General features: G+C 40.0%; 1 protein-coding gene across 10 annotated transcripts in view; it reads left to right on the top strand.

Moving 5' to 3' along the window:
• The window catches only part of ARHGEF3 (Rho guanine nucleotide exchange factor 3), a 305,486-nt gene extending 281,761 nt beyond the window's left edge, over positions 1–23,725 (top strand). For 9 of the 10 annotated variants that reach the window (XM_042929709.1, XM_042929710.1, XM_042929707.1 and 6 more), the window contains 6 exons: positions 1,122–1,218; positions 1,391–1,467; positions 7,203–7,460; positions 16,098–16,268; positions 19,563–19,749; positions 21,516–23,317. In XM_042929709.1, coding sequence (XP_042785643.1) covers positions 1,122–1,218; positions 1,391–1,467; positions 7,203–7,460; positions 16,098–16,268; positions 19,563–19,749; positions 21,516–21,868 — 1,143 coding nt within the window. In that variant the 3' untranslated portion in view covers positions 21,869–23,317. Of the gene's footprint in view, positions 1–1,121; positions 1,219–1,390; positions 1,468–7,202; positions 7,461–16,097; positions 16,269–19,562; positions 19,750–21,515; positions 23,324–23,481 lie in introns of those variants that run through there. The other variant, XR_006199897.1, reaches the window with a different exon arrangement.
• The last annotated feature ends 208 nt before the right edge of the window (positions 23,726–23,933 follow it).

Genomic DNA, 23,933 nt, shown 5'->3' with positions numbered 1-23,933 from the left:
AGCTCAAATCTCAGCTCATTCTTCACCAGTATTTACTGCTTCCTTCTCCATTCAGACAGCTCATCTTAAATCTGCTCTGAATACTCCAGCTTTAATTCTCTCACCCTCGAGGCAGTTATGATTTGATTGATTTTTGCTACTATGTGATATCTCTTCTGTTTTTAATCTTGAGCTATTTTTTAAACATATATCTAATTATCCATGTGTTTTTCTTATCTCCCAATGAGCTTTATAAATATCCTTGGAGGCAGGGATGGTGCCATCTGAGTCTTTGTGCTCTATTACAGTGGCCTATAACTGTGTGTTCTTGTTTAATTATCATTAATAAGAGGTGATAGGATTAACAGAGATTTTGCTGTCTTGGCTTCAAAGCAATCATAAAGGATGCCACCACTTTTTCTTTCTTCCTTTACTTAGTTTAGATATGGACTAATTGAAAAAGAACCTGCTAGTAACTAATTTTGTATAAACAGATATTTTTAAGCTGCAGGATCTTCAATAAAGTAAATTTTTAAAACATCATATGAATCAAGTCTTCTCTATACTTAGGATTTGTGCCCTTGCCTAGATGTAGGCTATATTAGAATAAAAAAGCTTTTTAAAAATCTGCTTTGGTTTATCAACAACCGCAAAAGGCTCAAGGCAATACTAGATTCTTATCTGTTCTAGCTACACCCATCTGCCGCTTCCATAGCATTATGGGAGATGTTGTTTGGGGAGAGCCAGGTATTTTGTTATTTTGTAGGGCCTCACAGACACAGACGCCATTTTACATTAACCACTTGCTTCCTCTGATTAAAAAAAAATGTTTTTAATGTTTATTTTTTTTTGGGAGAGAGAGAGAGCGCGTGTGCGCGCGCGCGCACACACACACACACACACACACACACACACGTGCGCACAAGTGGGGCAGGGGCAGAGAGAGAGAGAGAGAGGGAGAGAGATTCCCAAGCAGGCTCTGCACCATCAGCGCAGAGCCTGAGGTGGGTCTCAAACCCACAAATCGTGAGAACATGACTTGAGCCAAAATCAAGAGTTGGATGCTTAATCAACTGAGCCACAGGCGCCCCACTTCCTCTGATTTTAAATGTTTGCTTCCATCTCTTGCCTTTCTTATGTAGGCCTATCACGACCCCATGCTGAAACTCTCCATAATGACAGAGCAAGAGTTGAATCAAATTTTCGGAACACTGGACTCTCTCATTCCTCTACATGAAGGTATAATTTTGTTCACACAATGAGTCATGACTTGTGGCTTTAATTGAGTCATCTTACAAGTCATGATTATGTAATAACTTGATTAACCCAGAATCTACTTCCAGTCCTGTTCATATTTGAATGCCTAACAAAATAAGCATGCTGTTTTTTTGTTTTTTTGTTTCTTGACCAGAGCTCCTTAGTCAGCTTCGAGACGCTCGGAAACCTGATGGCTCCACTGAACATGTTGGTCCCATCCTCGTGGGCTGGGTAAGAAGAATTCTCTGGTCTTGATTAAAAATAAATTTCAATAATGTAGATGGGAGTTTCATTTAACTAGACTTCTTTTGTTTTTAAGTTTATTTTTGAAAGAGAGAGAGAACAAGCAGAGCAGGAGCAGAGGGACAGAGAGAGAGACAGAGGATCCCAAGCAGACTCCAGACTCTGAGCTGTCAGCACAGAGCCCAACACAGGGCTCAGTCTCAGGAACCGTGAGATCATGACCTTAGCTGAAATCAACAGTTTAGACGCTTAACCGACTGAGCCACCCAGGCGCACCTTAGCTAGACTTTTCTTTGTTGGCAAATGTTGGTTTTACTTCAGAAGAAATTTAAATGGCAAATTCCTAGCAAAAGTTATCATTCTGTTTAGGCTTTATCTCTTTAAAGTATGGAAACAATTTTTTCCTGATTATGAATTCATAGCATTGAAAGATAACTTGGCCTTTGGCAGTAAGTAAAGGCACATATGAAACAGTTACTAGTTTTATATCAAGTAAAGTAAAACTAGTTAACATCCAATTTAGGCCAATTACTAATAATAAAATTATTACCCTTTCTACTCCAGTAAATATTCAGAGACATATTCTTATCCACCACCACCAAAAAAAAAAAAAAAAAGTGCTTTATTTAGGCTACAAAAAAACCCCCCAAAAACTCTCATGGTAAAATGTAATTTCATAAGCAAGTAGTACTAAACATTGTTAATGTTCAGCATACATCTGATTATAAGTAACTTCATAGGAAGGCTTGGGATTATGCTGACCTTCATCCCAAATAACCCATTCTCTTTCCTAATTGAACAAAGAAATCAACTGTGACCTTAGATTAGGGGCTTATGGGTCAATAGATTATGGTCTTGGGTGGAATCTGTGTTTTGTTGGGTGCGTAATGCAGTTGTTCATTTGCCCAGGCATGCACTATTTTCCCAGTCCTCACCATTCCCTGTTACTACATTTCAGTTTCCTTGGAGTCTTGTGTGCACCACCCCAGCTGCAAGTGGTCTTCAGTTGTCATGAAGTGGGTAATAAAAGCAGATCACTTCCATGACTTCTTCCAGGCAGGATTAGATCTCTCATGCCTCTGATCCACACATTGTTCCAGAAAAATAGGCAGGAAGTGCCACAGCAGCAAGCATTAAGTCATTCCACTGTTTGGGGAATGTTTTGTGAAGGTTAAAAATCCTACTATCATGTGAGTTCCCTTTATCCAGTTACATTTGTATTTATATTTTAAACTTCCTGTGTCTTCGAGTTCCTACGTTTTGACGTTGATCTCTTATCCTAACTTCTGCTTCTTTTTTTTTTTTAAGTTTTTTATTTATTTTGAGAGAGTCAGGGGAGGGGCAGAGAGGGAGAGAGAGAATCCCAAGCAGGCTCTGCACTGTCCGCAAGGAGCCCGACACAGGGCTTGAATCCACGAACCGTGAGATCATGACCTGAGCTGAAATCAAGAGTCAGATGCTAAACCTACTGAGCCACCCAGGTTCCCTTAACTTCTGCTTCTCAATTACTTCCTTGATCAAGAAATTTTGAGGGTTTCATGACTGAGATAGCTTTAGTTCACAAGTCAATTTTAGCACTGGGGCCAAAATATCCCAAGGACACCTGAAAGACAAGCAATGTTCTGAGATGAATAATTTAGAAAATGTGCCTTAATATTTCAGGAGAGGCATTCATCTTATATTTTTGACTTTCATTTTATTATAAGCTGTGGTAGATGTTTTAACTTCTTTAGCCTTCAAAGAAATTTCTCTAAAGAAAGCCAGCCAGCTGGAGACAGAGAAGGTGTCATGAGAAGAGAGATTCTGCCTCAGTATTTCTTAAACTTCCTGAGTCTGTGGGCTGCTTTGATGGCCAGGGAGGGGGGGTGGGGGACAATGAGGCTGCACACCAGAATTAGCAGGATGCCTGCTCTGTGTTTGATGAGAAGGCAACATAGGACAACATGGTTTCCTTAGGCATCATGTACAAATTGTCAGTTCATGCCAGAAGCAAAAGTGTTGGTGTTTGCCTCATAATTAACTTTTTCTGAAATAAATGTCTGCCACTTTTATTAGGAAATTGGTTTGATCTGGGGGCAGCTTTTGCAGCCCTTTTCTGTACACACTCAGAGGAAATGTGACTACCCCCATTGCTATCTGAACCCTTCAGACATCACATGAGGACTTGCAGCTTGAAGAGCAGCCCAAGATTAAACAACCAGCCCATTGTGACCAGGCCTCATGAGAATGGCCCTTATTGATCAGGCCCCACGAGCTGTTAAATGTTTTCCCTCTTTAAACTGCAGATGTGTGCATGCGAGTGGGAACTGTAAACCAAGTGGTACATCTGTTTGAGTTCTGGTCTTTTTAACAGAACAAAATAAACATCTGAGTGGACTTTGAATGAGAAAAAGTCAGAGCCCATTCGACCCATGAAAAATTGATTTATTTGCCGCCCCCCCCCCCAGCTTCCAACTCCCTCAAGGAAAAAAAGGTGAAAAAAGAAACCCTTTTAAACAAATGAGCCTCCCAAGTGGGACATGCCTGACCAGTCCTTTTGACCTTAGATGAATCAATTACTTGTACTTTGAAGACCTAAAACAGAGTGGTGGTTTTCTCAGGGAGCCACTGTGGTCACTGAGGATCTGTCTCCTGGGCGGGTAGGCCTGATTTCATTCACCCCTCCATCGCACAGAAACAACCTCCCAAGTGACTTACCTTCATGCTAACATTTTTTCAGTAATAAAATAATTGATAAGTTCTCCAAGCAGCAAGTTCTTGTGTTAATTTGGTTCTAATTCCATTTTAATTGTATAGGGAGAGGCAGAGTGCATAGAAGCAAAAAACAGATTTGTTCTATTGCTTTTCACAATGTTAGGGAGTTAGAAAGAATTTCTAAAAGTGAAAGAGTTTCCCTTATAAGTTCTCAATAGTCTATTTAAAGACATGTTGTGTAGTTCAGAGCTTTGGGGGGAAGGGTGGGGGAAGAACATGCTTCAGGCCGGTTTTGTCTCTAGCTGGGCAAGTGGTTTTGTTTCTCTAAACCACAATTTCTGCAGTAAAAATATCCCAGGGACAAATAATAACAATAGCTAGTACTTACTGATTCTGTTTTGTTTTTTTTTTAATGTTTATTTATTTTTGAGAGAGAGAGAGATAGAATGTGAGCTGGGGAGGGGCAGAGAAGAAGGAAGACACAGAGTCTGAAGCAGTCTCCAGGCTCATTTGGGGGAGAGAGAGAGACAGAGTCTGAGCTGGGAAGGGGCAGAGAGAAAGGGAGACACAGAATCCGAAGCAGGCTCCAGGCTCTGAGCTGTCAGCACAGAGCCCAAGGCGGAGCTCAAACACACGAACCACGAGATCATGACCTGAGCCAAAGTTGGATGCTTAACCGACTGAGCCACCCAGGCGCCCCAAGTACTTACTGATTCTTAACCAGAAACCAGGCTCACATACTTGTTATCTGCCTTATCTCATTAAAAAATAGTATATGCCTTTTGCAAGTGGGGCAACTGAGGCTCAGAAGAGTCACCTGATACTGTCCAAGTTAGGCTTTGAAACATAATTATACCTGGTTCCAGAGTCTGCCCTCTTAACCACTGTGTTATCACCTCTCATGTTTTATATAAGTGAATGTGCATGTATTTGGGAACCAAGATGTGAACATTCTTCATTCTCTAACAAGTTACAGATCACTTGTGGCCTTTTCTAGCCAGTGGGTTGAACCAGATAGCCTTTCAGGTCTTGCCCAGGAAATGAGCACCCAGTCAGGTGTGGACACAGGACCAGAGCTGGATTGGGTTGCCATGGCAGCAGGAATGGCAGGATCAGAGAGGAATGGCCCACTGGACGGTGAGCAGCAGTGTGGTTGGAGTTCCTCACTAGTATACATCCGACAGTTACTGCTGATTTGTTTCTCTGTAATGAAAACATTCGGCATTTCCAGGTCTTTTCAAAAGGCGAGGAAGTGGAAATGAAATTAAGAGGGCCTGAAGCTCTTTTTAATTAACTCTGAAAATCTAAATTACAAGCCACAATACCACATCTGGGGTGTGTGTGTATGTGTGTGTGTAAGTAGCAATTATCATTTACTTTCAGATATAAGGTTGAGGAAAGAATTTCTGCAGCTCTTTTTTTCACACAAAGGTTTGTGTTTTTTTGTTTTTTGTTTTTTGTGTTTATGACACATAAGGAAGGTAGACCTTTCCAAAGAATGTGAAACTCAACAGTGGACTTAAACATTACTTCCTTGGTACCTTTGTTTGGTTTCAGTTGCTGAGAAAATAATTTCAATAAGAGGTACCAAAAAAACACCACAATATTTATACTTTGACCCATTGTTCAGATGTTGCCACAATTTATTTTTAAGCCATGTTCCCAGACCATCAAATATTACCTAATCTGGTAACTATTAAGCATTCATTTATTTGTTCATTTGGAATATAAAGTTTGAATGTCTGCTGAATGGTAGGTCCAATGCAAAGTGTTGAGGATGCAGAAATTAAAGCCCCTCTTGCACTGAATCCCTCCATAGGGCAGGTGTCCTGGTAAATGTGACTTCTTAATCCAAGGGAGAGAAGCAAACACAGGGGGTGCCATTGGCTGCATTTTATTGTTTCTGCTACCTTTCTGGGAGCTGACAGCCTATGCATTAAGATGGTGAGTCTTGGGTGCCACTAATAGGGAGGTGTGGAAAAGGGAGATGAACAGCCCTTTCACTGGGTCTCTGACTCTGTGTTTGCATAATGTGACTGATGGGACATATCAGGGAAATTAGTATTTTGCTGGAAGGAAGATAGAGGAGTAGAAGTGTTCCGAAGTCTTTAAGCTTAAATTGTTCTTTGCATGGTATTTTGATGTTAACCATTAGGTACAGCCAAGAATCTAATTTAAAAGATGTTTCTAAATGCTTCCCGCATCTAATCTTTTACTAATTGTACTTTTGCTTTAAGTTCCTGGAGTTCTTCATAATTAGTCCACCTTGGAATCAGGTAACCTTAAACTAATATAGAGATGCTTGCATGGAGCCATGCAAAGAGCTCTAGAGTCTGACACTTTGCTTTCTTTTTATGCCACTAGGTCTTCTAGATGAGTTTCTTATGAATAATTTTAAAAGAAATCCTGTTTTGTTTTTTAAAGATAGGAGGCTTTCCCCTCACCAGATACTTTTGGAAATTCAGGAAAATTTTGAGTTGCATGCGTATACAGTTATTCTGGTTCTTTTGCTCCTAGCTTAGATTGGCAGAAACGCGAACAAATTATGATGGGGTCTTAACAATCAAGAAAGTAAATACACAACTAAGAAAATAACTGTCCCTCAAGCAAGCTAAAGCCTAAAACTGTTCATTCCCTGCTATTTAAAAAGTTCTATTAAGGGTGCCTGGTGGCTCAGTTGGTTAAGGGTGTAACTCTTGATTTTGGCTCAGGTCATGATCTCATGAGTCATGAGTTTGAGCCCCAAGTCAGCTCCGTGCTGACAGCACGAAGCCTGCTTGGGATTCTTTCTCTCCCTCTCTCTCTGCCCCTCCCCAGCTCATGTACTCGCTCTCTCAAAATAAATAAACTTAAAAAAAAAAGTCTTGGTTGAAAATTCCACTAGTCTGTCTCCTCCAGCCATGCAGATAAGGGAATGTTGGCCGGGCCTGGAGACCAGTTTTGTTCAGTCCCCACATGTGATACTAGCTCATAGCTTCAGAGCACAATTAGTTCCACACTCCAAGCCTCCGTTGATGTTTTTTTCTTAGCTGCCTTGTCTCAGCTCCTACGACAGTTACTGCAGCAATCAAGTAGCCGCCAAGGCTCTGCTGGACCACAAAAAACAAGATCACCGAGTCCAGGATTTCCTGCAACGATGTTTAGAATCCCCCTTTAGCCGCAAACTGGATCTCTGGAATTTTCTTGATATTCCAAGAAGCCGTCTAGTGAAATACCCTCTGCTTCTTCGAGAAATCTTGAGACACACACCAAATGATAATCCAGATCAGCAGCACCTGGAAGAGGCTGTAAGTTCATCTGTTTCTTCCTCTCTTTCCCTTGTTGTTTTCTCCCATAATGTCTAGGAGACTGGGTGAGTGAAGGGTCTCTGGGGACATGGATGGGACCCAGGGGTCTTGGCTTCTAAGCTTGGAAGCTGCCAAGTCATGTTTTTATTTTGCAAGTCACTTCTTCTCTCTCTGCCTCACTCTCCTAACCTATAAAATGCAGTGTTTACATGAAATACACTCTAAGGTCCCTTTGATTTCTAAAAGTTCTTGCTTCTGTACAGGTGCCTCTCTGATCTGTAATTACGATTAATAATAAACTGTAATGTTTATTACAATGGTTGTGAGGGTTAAGATCTCTGGAGATTTTAAATTGATTGTCTTTGTGTAGTTAGCAAATGGGAGTTGCCCCTTCCCTTAGCCCCTGAACCTATTTGTGAAGTTGACACCTATTTCAGATCCAGCTCTCCTCGGCCTCTGATTGCAGTGAGGGACCTAATCAAACGTCCTGCTCACCAGCAAATGTTCATTAAATATGGGGAGAGATAGATTCTTAGTAGCAAGAGAAGACCAGGAAAAATGGGTCCATATCATGAGAATATTGTAAACGGTGAGTGTTCTGTCCAGAGAGCTTGGGTCTGATTGGGGTGCTCTGCGGGACAGGGAGGCAATGGCAGGCCAGGAGGAACCAGTGGCCTGAGAAAAGGTATGGAGAAATGACAGGACAGGTAATGTCTGGGGAATACTTTGGATCAGTCTGCCCAGAGAAGAGGATACTCTGAGGAAGCAGCAGGAGAGAAGGCTGAGGATGGGAGTTCAGATCTGGTTATGAGGATTTTAAATACCAATTTGAGATATGTTTCCTTTGTTGTGTTTTGTTTGTCTTTTTTCCCTTTTTTTAAATTTGTTTTAATGTTCATTTCTGAGAGAGAGAGAGAGACAGAGCTTGAGTGGGGGAGGGACAGAGAGAGAGTGGGGGACACAGAAAATCCAAAGCAGGCTCCAGGCTCTGAGCCATCAGCACAGAGCCCAAGGCGGGGCTTAAACTCACAAACTGTGAGATCATGACCTGAGCTGAAGTTGGACATTTAACCGACTAAGCTATCCAGTTGCCTCTCTTTTGTTTTCTAAGTAGCTGGGATTCAGGGTTCACAGCCCAGCTCTATCACTGGCAAGCTGTGGAAACGTGGACACATTACTGTCCTTGTCTGCAGGATGGGGGACAGAGAAGGAAGGGACTAGGGGCAGGAAGCAAGTTGAGAGGATGCTGCAGAGGTCCAGGCATGCAGTCATGGAAACACACACAGGCAGGAGCCACAGGGATGGAGCCTTCGAGACTAATTCAAAGGGCTCATTCCCTGACTGAATATTGAACAGAAAGAGGATTTGCATAGATGACTTGAAAATCAAAGTCCATGAAACCTGCTGAACAAACTGCCTATTTTCTCCAATAATAATAATAAGTAGTAATCACGACAATAATAATTATAGCAATACCTGCTGGCATATCTTGAATACGTAGTAAATTAGCTTTATATAATTGCTTTGTAGGTTATGTATCTCATTTAATCCTTATAATAACCTATGAGATAGCTATCCCTATTAGGACCATATTCCAGATAAGCCTTGGAGGGCTTAAATAACTTGCCTAGAGCCAGAGCCAGCAAGTGATGAGGTTTGTGTCTGAACTCTGCTGGTGTGGACTGCAAATCCTGTGCCTCTTCCACTTCTTTATGCTCCTACACCACGGAGCTGAAAGCCTAGATGCTTCTTTGAGTCCCCCTTGCCTGTAGAATTGCAGAAAGCTATCTGGGGCCACCAGGCTTTGTGGAGAGGGCCTCACTGGTGCCGAGCTGGGCCAGGTGCCTCCTTGTAGGGATAGTGAAGAGTGTAGACTCTCTTGACTAATGGCAGACACACACAGACCAGGTCCCCAGTCCTGCATAGATGGGGGGACACAGGCACTGGGTATGAGGCCCATCTCACTTCATCATATCTGTTTTTATTACTGGGACGAGTACAGTAGCATTGCCTCCTCTCCATATTTCATCCCAGCAAGTGTGTGGTCTGCAGGAATGAAAACAACAGGGAGCTCGAGCTAGTCTAAATAATTACTTTTTTGAAGCACGTGAGTTTGCTCTGAGTTTACTGTTAAGATTTCTTCTTTTTAATATGCAGCATGAAAGAATAATGCTGTTTCCAAGATCCCCCAGTGAGCTAAAGCTTGGGTTTAAAAACAGATAGGAATATAATTGTTTGCAATATGAAAGGATGGACCGGTTTCCCTAGTGCAAAAAATGTGATGTCATTTTTACAAGTTGAATCTGCACCTAGTTATTCAGGCAGATTTGTGTGTGAAGCATGGAATAGCTGTATTTCAAAATGTCTGTAAAGCAAGTCTTCCTAATGCCCATTTATACATGGAAGCACAGCAATGTTTTTTGTGGGGTGTTTTCGTTGTTGTTGTTGTTGATGATGTTTTTGTCTTTTCAAATTCCTCTGGGCATTACCCCAGATGGGCAGAAATATTTAGCCCTGTACTCTTGGGTACATTGTGAATGCTTGATAAACATAAAACCCATAGTACCAATGTAGCTTGAATTACAAATTCCCTGAATAAATTTTCCACCTCTGAAAAGGGGAAGATCAGAGAACTGTTAATAAATTGCTCCTACATCCAATTGTCCAGTCCTCTGATTAGGTCTAAAAAAAGGCCTTGCTTTTACTGCAGTGCATAAACTACCACGTTTTTATTAGAATTTCTTTATAGTGTTTTGGAGGGTTGATAGACATTTTCCCCAAAAGAGAACATTTTTAAATAGAACTTAGGATATTCAGAAATTCCAGAGGTCTGGTTGTTTAACATTTTAAATTCTAAGGAACGTTTCAGCCCAAACCTGATCTGGCAGACCGTCCTTTCCCTCTGCCCGCCCCTGTTCCCTAGCTCCTAAAAAAAAAAAAAAAAAAAAAAAAAAAATCACTGGAAGCAAGGAGAACAGTCCTGCTGTTCCTGCAGTGCTGGCTGCTATTCCTGGTTCATGTCACAAGCCTACGAATAGATGATATTACCGCTCAAGGAACTAGACAGGGTTTTCAGATTTCACTTTGAGGATGACGATTACAGCCTGTATGGGTTTAACCCTTGTTCTGTTACCAGATATCTATCATCATCTTGCTTTACCAGTCATTTCCCTTTGGTTTGAACCCTGATCAGAGATGCAACAATAAATTTAACTTAAATGCAAAGCTACTGTGACTATTTGCAATGCAGTCTGCTATATTCAACTGTATTTCTTGCTGCAGTTCTACAAAATAAATTCCGCTCAACAACCAGTGCAAAGATTAGATGCTTATGGTGTACAGGTGGATATAACTAAAAGACAATATTTTAATAAATGAAAGCAGACCCGGAGGTGCTATTTTAATGTCCACAAAGAATGTGGAATTACACTGATATATTCTATTGTTTTGTCTCTATTTTTTCAAACATCAAAGAAAGACGTAGCATTTGACAGTAGTCATAGCTGCCCAAGGAACCACTGCAGTGTTTGAGCTTATTAACCTTCATGTGATGTGCCAGCTGTTCAGTTTCTGAGCTAAATTAGGAAGTGAACATGTATTTAGTACATCATCTTTCTGGTTTCCTGGATACCTATACCAAACTCAGAAAATTGACTCAAGACCCAGTTAATTACAGGTATACCTAGTAATAGTAAACTCTAAGAAGAGCCACAGCAATTAATGCTACTGGTTTAAAAATAAGGGAAAAGTATAGATTCCACTACATATTAAAAATGTAATAAGGTAAAAGATCAAAGTAGACTGGGTGCCTGGGTGGCTCAGTTGGTTGAGCATCGGTCTGAGCTCAGGTCTTGATCTCAGGGTCATGAGTTCAGGCCCACATTGGGCTCCACATTGGGCTCCATGCTGGGCATGAAACCTACTGAAAGAAGAAAAAAAGATTAAGGTAGGCATAAAACGATTTGTCAGATACCTCCCATATATTTTTAAGCTTCTTGAGGGCAAGGACCCTGTCTCACTTCTTTGAATGCTGCCATCTAGTTCCACACTGAACCCATGATCAACAAGGATTAATTGAATTAATTTGAAGGATGAGTCATTGCTTTAGTATGTGTTGTGAAATTTCTTTTTTTTTTTAATTTTTTAAGTTTATTTATTTATTTTGAGAGAGAGGCAGAGGAAGAGAGAAAGCAGGGGAGGGCCAGAGAGAAAATCCCAAGCAGGTTCTATGCCATCAGCAAAGAGCCCAACGCAGGGTTCAAAGTCACGAACCATGAGATCATGACCTGAGCTGATATCAAGAGTTGAACTCTTAACCAACTGAGCCAGGCACCCCTGAAATTTCTTTTTTTGTTTGTTTTTGAAAGTAACAATAATCAGTCATATTTGAAAACCAAAACCAAGAGGGGAGAAAAAAAAAAAAAAAACAGAGAAAGTTTATGGACAAAAGTGTTCTTTTTATTGTTTTATGTTAATAAAACTAGGATTAATTTCATAGGATTTATATTTAATGCCAGATTGACATTAAAGTCCAAAAGGATTGTTTTATGATACAAAAACCCTGGTTTTTTCTTTAAATGATACGTTATTTTTTTTATTGTCAAAGTAGTGCTACCACCAAACTTTGGGAAATAGAGGAAAGAATAAATGAGCTTTGAATCTTGTAATAGCTACAGAAGTATACAGATTATGCATCTGTTCATAGGATAGTCACCAGACTTCAGCGCAGAGCTGTAAGATCTTATGTCAGACTTGCGTGGAAGTGCCAAAGTTATAACCGGGTAGAAGTTTCTATCCAATTGGCTTTGGGCAGAAGGTATCATTTCATTAGCATGTGAAAAATAATTACTTAACACTTAGATTTTACTGCCAATTTAACAGATTATAAGATGTGGTAAGTTCTCATGGAGTAAAGGCCTCTTTTAAAACCTTGCTTTTCAGCTATTGGTTTGTTTTTCCATTAAGTAAAAGTGACCAAGGAGAGTCCTTATTAACATTTCTCATCTATTAAGCTCTTTTCTATTAATACCACCACAAGTCCTGGGTTGCAAAGGTGGCTAAATATTCACAATCAATCAGCGTGATACACCATACTAATAAAGAAAAGGATAAGAACCATAGGATCATTTCAACAGATGCAGAAAAAGCATGTGACAAAGCACAACATCCATTCATGATAAAGACCCTCAACAAGGTAGGTTTAGAGGGAACATACCTTAAAATCATAAAGGCCATATATGAAAAACCCGCAACTAATATCCTCAATGAGGAAAAACTGAGAGCTTTTCCTCAATGGTCAGGATCAAGACAGGAATGTCCACTTTCACAATTGTTAGTTAATATAGTCCTAGAAGTCCTAGCCACAGCAGTCAGACAACAAAAAGAAAGAAAAGGTATCTGGGCACCTGGGTGGCTCAGTCGGTTAAGCCTCCAACTTCGGCTCAGGTCATGATCTTGCAGTTTGTGAGTTCAAGCCCTGTTTTGGGCTCTGTGCTGACAGCTCAGAGCCTGGAGCCTGCTTCCAATTCTGTGTCTCCCTCTCTGTCCCTCCCGCCTCGTGCTCTGTCTCTCAAAAATAAATAAATGTTAAAAAAAATTTTCTTAAAGAAAAGACATCCAAGTCTGCAAGGAAGAAGAAAAACTTTCACTATTTACAGATGACATGAGACTCTATATAGAAAATTCAAAAAACTCCACCAAAACACTGCCAGAACTGATAAACAAATTCAGTAAAGTCTCAGGATACAAAATCAACATACAGAAGTTGGTTGATTTTCTATACACCAATAATGAAGCAGCAGAAAGAGAAATTAAGGAATCAGCCACATTTATAATTGCACCAAAAATATTAAGATACCTTGGAATAAACCTAACTAAAGAGGTGAAAGACATCTTCTCTGAAAACTGTAAAACACTGACTGATGAAAGAAATTAAAGATGACACCAAGAAATGGGAAGACATTCCATGCTCAAGGATTGGAAGAACAAATATTGTTTAAATATCTATGTTACCCCAAACAGTCTGTACATTTAACGCAATCCTCATCAAAATACCACCAGCATTTTTCATAGAGCTAGAACAAACAATCCTAAAATTTGTTTGGAACCACAAAAGACCCCACATAGCCAAAGCAACCTTGAAAAAGAAAAGTAAAGCTGGAGGCATCAGAATTCCAGACTTCAAGTTTATATTACAAAGCTATAGTGATCAAAACAGTGTCGACTGGAACAAAAGTAGACACCATAGATCAATGGAACAGAATGAAAACCCAGAAATGAACCCACAACTATATGGTGAACTAATCTTTGACAAAACAGGAAAGAATATCCAATGGGAAAGAGACAGTTTGTTCAACACATGGTATTCAGAAAACTGGACAGCAAAAGAATGAAACTGGACACATACACACACAAAAAAACTCAATATGGATTAAGAACCTATATGTGAGACTTGAAATCATGAAAATCCTAGAGGAGAACACAGGCAGTAACCTCTTTGATATATATAGGCTGTAGCAACTTCTTTCTATATATGTCTCCTGAGGCAAGGGAAACTAAAGCAAAAATAAGTATTGGGACTTAATCAAAATAAAAAGCTTCTGTACAGCGAAGGAAATAACCAACAAAACTAAAAGGCAACCTACAGAATGGGAGAAGATATTTACAAATGACATATCTGATAAAGGGTTACTATCCAAAATATGTAAAGAACTTATAAAACTCAACACGCAAAAGATGAATAATCCAATTAAAAATGGGCAGAAGATATGAATAGATATTTTCCCATATGACCAACAGACATAAGAAAAGATGCTCAACATCACTGATCATCAGAGAAATACAAATCAAAACCACAATGAGATATCACCTCACACCTGTCAGAATGGCTAAAATCAACAACACAAGAAACAACAGGTGTTGGTGAGGATGTGGAGAAAGAGGAACCCTCTTGCGCTGTTGGTGGAAGTGCAAATTCCCGCAGCCACTGTGGAAAACGTTGTGGAAGCTCCTCAAAAAGTTAAAAACAGAACTACCCTACAATCCAGCAATTGCACTACTAGGTATTTACCCAAAGAATGCAATAATGCAAATTCAAAGGAACCCATATACCCCAGTGTTTACAGCAGCATTATCTACAATAGATAAGATATGGAAACAGTGCAAGCATCCATCAACTGATGAATGGATAAAGAACATGTGGTGTGTGTGCGTGCGTGTGTGTTTATGTACACACGCGCACACACACACACACACACACACACACACTAGATTATTACTCAGCCACAAAAAAAGAATGAAATCTTGCCATTTGCAATGACCTGGATGGAGCTAGAGGGTATAATGCTAAGGGAAATAAGTCTGAGAAAGACAAATATCATGTGATTTTCTCATATGTAGAGTCTAAGAAACCAAACAAACCAGCAAGGGGAAAGAGAGAGAAAGGTGCAAATGAAGAAACAGACTCTTAACTATAGAGAACAAACAGGAGAGGTGAGTGGGGGATAGGTTGAATAGGTGATGGGGATTAAGGAGGTCACTTGGGATGAGCACCAAGTGTGGTATGCAAGTGTTGAATCACACTACATTGTACACTTGAAGCTAATATTACACTGTATCTTAACTCATTGGAATTTAAATAAAAACTTTTAAAAAATACTACCATGAGAAATATGGGACTGTTGGTCTTTTCACTATTAGAGGACAGAGGACCCTGCTGAGGAAGTCATCATTTTGCCTTTGATTGGTGTCATTGAGTTTTTACTCAACTAATTTTTTGTTCCTTTGGTTTTTAGCATTTTCTAACTTTTAGACATATTCATGTGATAGAACAACAACACATCAAAATAAATGCCCACTGATTGTGTATGAGTGCTGTATTCTTGTTGCTTTGTTTTGTTTCATTCTGTATTAACAACGGTACATCCACCATTGCTCTGAAATCTCTACCCCTAATTTATTTACATGTGCTATGGGCATGGGTATGAGTGTATGTATATAGACAAATGGTTCCCATCGTGATGCCTAGTGTCTTTTCTTTCTATTTCTAGTTCTCTGTCCTTTATAAATCATTTATGTTTATCACTAAAAAGATATCCAAACCATTTCTTCACACCCAATTTGCAAATACTGTTTGTACGTTAGATTGAGTACGTGTAGAGAGACCTTGAAACTGAGTTCAAATCCCCAAAGATGTTCCCTTCTTGGTCTACTACATTTGCTTTGTTTTTTCTCCTTGGCTGAAGTTTTTATATGCCTGTGTTTTCAACATTGTAAGCATGTTTTAGGAAATGTGCAACATAAAGCTCAGTAGTTATGAGTCCTGCACATTGAAAACTGTATATCTCTTCCTCTCAAATAGAAGTATGCATCAACATCAGTTTTATAAACAAATATCTGTATCTGTATATAAATATATATGTGTGAATATGTGTATCTGTGTGTACATGTATAGATGGATAGCACAATATATTAAAAGCATTTATTTATTTTTGCTGTTTCCCAAAACAGCAAGTTAGATAACAGAATCTCAGAATTAGATGCAAATCTATCTTGGTGACCTTCTAGGCTGAGCCCCTGGTACTTCTTGGTGTGGATGGTTTGCTTACTTTCCTCCTACTGTCTTCTTTGTTTCCACAGATAAACATCATTCAGGGAATCGTGGCAGAAATCAACACCAAGACCGGGGAATCTGAGTGCCGCTATTATAAAGAGCGGCTTCTTTACTTGGAAGAAGGCCAGAAAGACTCTCTAATCGACAGCTCGAGAGTGCTGTGTTGTCATGGAGAACTGAAGAACAACCGAGGCGTGGTGAGTGGCTCCTCTTCTTCAGTGGTCTCCTCCTGGGCCTCCCCCAACACTTAAGCCATTTGATGCTAAGCCTCCTGTTACTGTGCCTTCCCCATCAAGCATCTTCAGACAAAAATTGCTTTCCAGTGTTTTTTATATCACAGGATCCCATATATATATGTATATATATGTGTATATATATATATATGTATATATATATATACACATATATATACATATATATATGTGTATATATATAGTCATATATAGTTATATAGTTATATATATAGTTATATATATAGTTATATACCTTGTATATATGTATTTCTATATTACACATATAATTTATAAATAATATGGGTTGTCTGTTTCTAACTTATATTTATATATATTACACAAAGTAATATACATATTTTAAAATTTCACAACCAGTACATTTTCAGGAAGAATTTTGGAAACCAACATAGGGTTGCCAACTATGTATTTTGTTTGATCATGACCTTCAACAACAAATACAGAACAGTTAACATCTCCTCCCACTTTGATATCAGGAAACCAGGGTGATTTGAACAGGTTGTTAAAAGCAGGAAACAGAAAAACAGCTCTTAAATTAAAACTCTTAGCTTTATGAGAAATTCTTTGCGTTTTTATGGATTGGTACCCATCCACAGACTGCTATTTTAAGACCAGTTTTTGTTTTTTTAAAACAATAACCTACCCTCTATTGGCTGCATATCTAACTCTGCCCAATTTCCTGACTTTTATTCCTGAGTAGATATTGAATTTGTTCCTCCTCTCCTACATAGCAACTTGGACAGATCTCCCTAGAGCACTTAACTGCCATGGGTTGTAATTATCCATCTGTCTGTCACTATCTTCCATTATGCTATAATCTTTTAGGGTGGAGACTGTGTCTTGTTAATCCCCAGCACCAATTATGGGGACCTGACACGTACTAAGCACTCAGTAATGTTAGGTGAATGAGTGAGTGAATGAATGAATGAATGTATAAAAAAGAATAGATTTGAATTTTATGGGAGTTCAAAATTCATTTAACTCATCAGGCTACTTTTATGTATAAGCAATAGAAATTAATGCTAATATGTATATAATTTTTATGTATTATGCATTAAAATGTATATATAATGTGTAGATTTTATTATAGATAATATATATTTAAATTCAATTTTGAGAAAGCCATTGAGAAAGAGAATCTCCACTTGTATTTCATCTTCAGTATCTAGTCAACCCTTAGAAGGGAAGCCAAAACTAGATTGAATAGTTCTTAATAAAGCTTTGATGATTCAAAGCTTTGACCTGGAGTATGGAGTAGCATTTGTAAGCAGGCTTGGAAATGCTATTTGAAATCACTGAGTGTATGTCATAAGCACCCATTATCAGAGCTACTAGGGATCCATCCAACTGCTGGTGCAACAGAGGTAATAAGACAGGTCACAGGCCACTGCTTGAAGAAGTGTTTCTGTTTGACTAGAGTTACTGATTGCTAGAAAGCTACATTCTGCTTCTTGCTGATTTTCAGAAAGCACCAGTGGACTTCTAATGTCTGATACTCCAACTTCTTGAACATTCTTTGTCAAAAGCCCTGTGGGAAATAATTGGGAAGATTTATCACTCCTGAGATGAGAGCGTATTCTCTTTCTGTCCATCAATCAAGGACTGAGACTCTCTGGTTGGATGTGCCTAGGGCATTAAAGATGAACTCTAGTTCATATTTCAAGCAATAGATTTTTTAAAACAAAGATAGTAGTTGGGGTGGGAGGTTTGTTTTAGTTGTTTTTCCCAACAGAATTATGGAAGTCATTAGGAACTAAGTCCTGTATCAAGAGAAAAGCTCAATCGTTTGAGAACTAAAAGGAGCTGAGACTAAGGAGGGGAATTCTCAGTGAACACTCATAAATAAGGGACGTTTTTCAAAGATTTTCCAGATAATCTGCGTTCAAATTGCCTACCTTGGCTGAAGGATTGATTGAAGTAGAAACATTGTAAAAATCTCTGATCATGTTTACAATGACAACCCCTTCTCCCCCCATCCCTAAAAGAAAAGTCTCAACATTCTTTCTACATTCCCCCCTCAAAAAAATAAATAAATAAGTCCTTAACTTGGTTATTTTTTGTTTTACTCTGTTTAAATGAACATTTGATCCTTTTGATAAACAAAATCCCACTCCTCAATCTCTTCCCACCCAGTACAAAATTATCATTTGTATTTCCACCAGCCAACATGTGGTTGAGCTTTAATTTCTGCAGGTGTGTGTGTGTGTGTGAGCATAGGCATGGGGGGATGCATCTTTTCTCCCAAATATAAAATTGTCTGATAATGCTGAATGTGCTTCCACTGCCCCAAATCAAGATTCTAATGTGAGTTTCCACCTGGGTTCGCGCTCCCAAATATCTCCACTGGAAAACCAGAACCCAGCTGCCAAAGTTGTAGATCTTTTCACTTCAATTCATCAGCATTTCCAAAGTGTGAGATGAGCCTGGCACTTGGAATGGAATAAAGCCGATGTACCCCAGCTCCACCCAGCAAAACGGCTTTCATGATGTGGTTGGAGACAAGCCTTTATTTTTGAGATTTTCTTTGTGCCCACAACACACACATCAGTCATCAGCCTTTAAAGTACAACCTCTTCAGAGAACTGAGGTTAACATAACCGAGATTAACATAACCGAGAAGGACCAATGCTTTGATTATCTTTCTCTGTGGCTACGGTGGCATGCTCCGGTTCCCTCAGGGATGGGCATTGTTCTGAGTTGGAGTGCCTGGATGGAGCTGATACTCAGCTCTGTGGTTTAAGAAACAAGTGTTTTTATGGGTTTGGGAAGCAAAGATTAATATTAGGCTTTGATATGCCAGGCACATCCTTTATAGACTATTGTTCAATATGATCTCTTAGGATTATATTAGGTGCTACAAACCAAAGCTGGGGTGGGGGTACTAACTTCTTTTTCTTTCATTGCCCCTTTATTCTACTCCCCCTTCTTATTTTTTTCTTATGGAAGCCAGAGGCTGTGTGTGTCTGCACAGGTTGTGAACTGCAATGTGAATGTTGTCCCTGAAGCACGCATTCCTGGTTGCAGATGTCTGTAGGCCCTAGGGAGTCACTCCCCCGTGAAAGACACTAGGCGCATCTGGGAATACCTCCAAGTTGCCCAGCTTCTGTTCTGGAGGTAGATTTGAGCCTAGAAATTCATAATACAATGTGAACCTGGTACCTGAGGACCTCTTCTCCACAGAAGTCCACTAATATTTCTAGACCGTTGCTTAGAGAAATCCTGTGGATTCTTTTCTCCTAGAAACTTCATGTTTTCCTGTTCCAAGAAGTGCTTGTGATCACTAGAGCCGTCACCCACAATGAGCGGCTCTGCTACCAGTTGTACCGGCAGCCGATCCCTGTAAAGGACCTCCTACTGGAAGACCTGCAGGATGGAGAAGTGAGGCTGGGTGGCTCCCTGCGTGGCGCATTTAGCAACAATGAGAGAAGTACGGATGGCAGTCGGTTTTGATCTGTTGAATGGGTTTGGTTGTGGTGGTTCAGAAGGAGTGGATGGCTGGGGGAAAGAGAGGAGCCATCACCTTGGAGTCAAACTACATTCCAGTGCTATCTCATCACTCACTGACTGTGTAACCTTGTGCAACCTCTGTGAGCCTCAGTTTCTCATCTGCAAAATGGGCATGTATGCATAACTACTTTATCAGGTTGTTATAAGGATTAAGATACTGCAAGTGAACCTGTCTGCACATAACAGGGGCTCTTTAAATTCCCCTTCTCTGTCTCCTTCCATTGGATAAAAGCATGCTTACTAACAGATAGCCCCTATGTAGATACCAGCTGCTTACTGCTGGCTCTTGTTGAGCCAGCAGACTCATCCCTAAAGAGGCTTAAGAATGGTCACCTGGTTGAGGATTCATCTGTAATTATGCAAACGGACCTCTCTAACTTGAGACTTAATGAACAAGGAAATTAACCAAGAGAAGCTAAGATGGCAGTGTTTACTGAGTGTCTTATATGTGTCGTTCGAGGCACTGGTATACACTGGTCAACTAAACAGTCAAATTCCTTGCCCCTGTGGAGCCTACATTGTAAGAGAGGAAGATAAATGATGCATAAATATTCAGGTGCTGTTCAGAGAACTAAACCCCAGCATGGGATAAATAGGGATAACAGTTGCCGGTTTGCTTTAGAGGAAATGATCAGAGAAGTCTTCCTTGAGAAAGTGACATTTGAGTGTTTTGGGTTAACATTGGCATCATATTTTCAAAATAATTATTTGTACTGCCTCTTACCTACTCATCAGTCCACCCACCCTGGTGGTAGTGGTGATGGCGGTGATGTAGTAGTAGCTTCTATTTCTTGAATACTGACTATGTGCCAGGCGTTGTATGAGCACTTACATGTATTATCACATTTAGGCCTCATGATAACCTTATAAGGTAGGTTCTCTTTGTTTCTCCCATTTTACAAATAAGGACACTGAGACACAGAGGACTTAAGGCACTTGCCCAAGAGCAAAGGGGGAGCCTGAATGTATCTAAAGTGGTGGTTCCCAGTCTGTTGGCTCCAGGGATAGTGCAAGGGGACTGAACACACACGCTTCTGTGAACCAAGCATTGCACATGGCATGCGGGGCCCGTTATGTGCCAGTTAAGCTAAATAAAATGTCTTCCGTGTTGCGCACTACCATTTTTCAAATGCACGTAGCTCCTATGGAGGTAGTTGTAATTTTATTTTAAAATGAAATGAAATTTATAAGTCTTTACATATCTTCTCAATCATTTGGGTACTCCATGTACATGTACTATAATGTGGGGGATTTGGGGCATGTTTTGATATTGCAAAGAGCTTCTTCAACTTGAAAAGTCTCTAGCTTGGGGTGGTTGTGGAAATTCCAGATTACCAGGCTCATCTTACACCTACTGAATCCAAACCTGTAAGGGGAGGGTCTCGGCATATATGTTTTTAATAAGCTCACGGGGGATTTTAACACACATCCAGGTTTAAGCTGATGTCCGTTTGCTAGCCTCGAGGGCGACTGAAAGCTACACTGGTGTCAACTCCAGGTCAACTCCAGTTGATTGATGGTGGCTGCAGGGTATTGCTGAGCCATGTCGCGGACCAGTGGGACACATTTTGTAATCAATTAATGATGTCTGCTCTGGTTCAGGGGGTTAATGTCACCATATATGTTATCTTTGCCCTGGGAGCTGCCTGTCCATTGATCTTTCTTATGCATGTTTTTCATTTCTAGTTAAAAACTTCTTCAGAGTGAGTTTCAAAAACGGATCCCAAAGTCAGACCCACTCGCTACAAGCCAACGACACCTTCAACAAACAGCAGTGGCTCAACTGTATTCGTCAAGCCAAAGAAACAGTGCTGTGTGCTGCCGGGCAGGCTGGGGTGCTGGACTCCGAGGGACCGTTCCTCAATCCCACCACCGGGAGCAGGGAGCCACAGGGAGAAACAAAACTTGAGCAGATGGACCAATCAGACAGTGAGTCAGACTGTAGTATGGACACGAGTGAGGTCAGCCTAGACTGTGAGCGCATGGAACAGACAGACTCCTCCTGTGGGAACAGCAGGCACATTGAAAGCAACGTCTGACAGAAGCGTGTGTACTTCCTGGAAGTAGCCCTTTGTCTTACCTGTACAGTATTTGCATTCCACACATGGAACGGTTTGGAGAAGCACTTTTTAATATTTTTGTGACCGTGTTGACCCAGTTTCTCGTATCTGTACCTTTGTCCTTAGTACTGTAACTGCCAATCTGTCTGTGTAAGCTGGGATCTGTGGCAACCGTTACCCTGTGTTGTATTCCACAAGTGTCTGGATAGATGGAGGGGTACTTGAACAAGTTACTTTCAATTGTCCTGCTGGATTTTAAAACTAGAAAAGAATCTCTAAACTACTGTTCCATGTAGATTGCTTAAAAGAGTCTTTCCATGTTTCTATAGTGCTTTTCTAGCTCTTTGACATGGTAGCTGAAGGCATGGAGTATACAGGGCCTTGCAAAAAGGGCATGAGGAAGTCACTTGTGTATCATGATGGTATTCGAAGGAAAATGGGAAAAGATCAATCCTTGCAGTGAACTTGGTTCAATGTTATCCAACCAGAAAGCATGAAAACATCCCTGGGGATTCTGGATCCTTAATTTTGCAAAGCAAGAAGCACTGTGTGGACCTTGCGATGTCATCCAGTGCATATTTGATGCAATAATCTATTAGGACGTGGAATAGTGTCTGACCTTAAAAGGACCAGCACAAAAGCAGCCGTCAGCTCTGAATCTTGAACTGAAATGCAGTTACACCGGGAGGAGGGAGTGTGTCTCTGTCAAAGTTGTTGGCTTGCCGTAGAGAGCCATTTCTAGCCTAAAACACCAGAATAGAACTCGAAAGGTTTGGGAATATCTGACAGAATAATGAGAAGGCCCATCTTCGTTTTGTTTCATCTGCCAAGCCCTACTCATATTTTGGAGCATTGAGCAAGAGACTGCAGGAGAGTCCATGCCTCTGTTCACAGAAACATATGAGAAGAAGAATTTGGAAGAAGTGCTTCATCATGACCTCTTACAGGAAACATTAAGAGAAAAGCCAGGTCTAGTGCCCTTCTGAGAAAGGCCAGAGCCTTGGGTTTTCCTGTTCTGCTTTTGGGTCATCACTTTGCCACCTTGGCCCTGTGCTGTGATCAGAGCCATAATTACATTCTCCAAAGGCCAATTTTAATTAACTCTGATTAATTAGAATCAATTAGCGAAATTAGTAACCTCTTTGTCCAGCTTTGGCTTACAGTGCAGGGTAGATTGCAGATCTTAAAAAAAGCTAACTGAATACACAGAAAAGCTCCCTGTGAGTGTAAATATTAAGGATGACCTGTGCAAAATTATTCCCACACCAGCACTAGTAGTAATGATTCTAAATTATTGCCAAAAAGTTTTTTTTAATCTTCTGTGTCTTTCGAGTTTACAGAAAGCAGTAAACGCTGTGTTGTCATTTTATGATGTACATCTAATATGTGCATTCAAAGAAGCTGTGTGACAAGATGTATCATTATAAAAACAAGGTAATATTACTTATTTTTCAAAAATGAAAAAAAATATTGTGGTCAATTATACCCTGTAAAACAGATTTCTGTATTTATAGATTTTAAACATGGTGAATTTTTTTTCTATTACAAGTTTATTTAAAATTACTTTTGTTCTCAAATTGTTATTGATTTAGCAAGTGAATGAACTGCTGCAGATAGAAGGAGACAGAAGCTGAGAACCTGTTGCTTGATGATGGGAGAAAGAGTGAATCGTTCTCTGCAGGAGCCCTCGGCCACTTTGGCCAGTGGGTTGAGGCAAGAGGTCTGTTAAGTGCTGGCCTATGGGAAGAAAGTGAATGTTTTGATGAAATGAATGTTTTTGTATAAAGGCCTTAAACTTTTCTGGAAGCATTTCAAATAAATTACATTAAAATGTCATTCTCTCTGTGTATAGTCTGTGTCCTACAAATGTCAAATTTCAGCTATCTTCCTGGGAGGTTCTTTCTGAAATGTTTGCTTGTTCTGCCCAAATACTAACTTTAAAATAGGGTGCAGGATAAAATAAATGCTCTGATTTGATCTATCAAAACTTTTGTAGAAGTCCTATTTCTAAGATCTGTTTTTTTCAAGCATTCCCTACTCATTC

Source organism: Panthera leo, chromosome A2, assembly GCF_018350215.1.
Source record: "Panthera leo isolate Ple1 chromosome A2, P.leo_Ple1_pat1.1, whole genome shotgun sequence".
In the NCBI taxonomy this organism is placed as follows: Eukaryota; Metazoa; Chordata; class Mammalia; order Carnivora; family Felidae; genus Panthera; species Panthera leo.
This window is presented reverse-complemented; position numbering and strand designations above follow the sequence as displayed.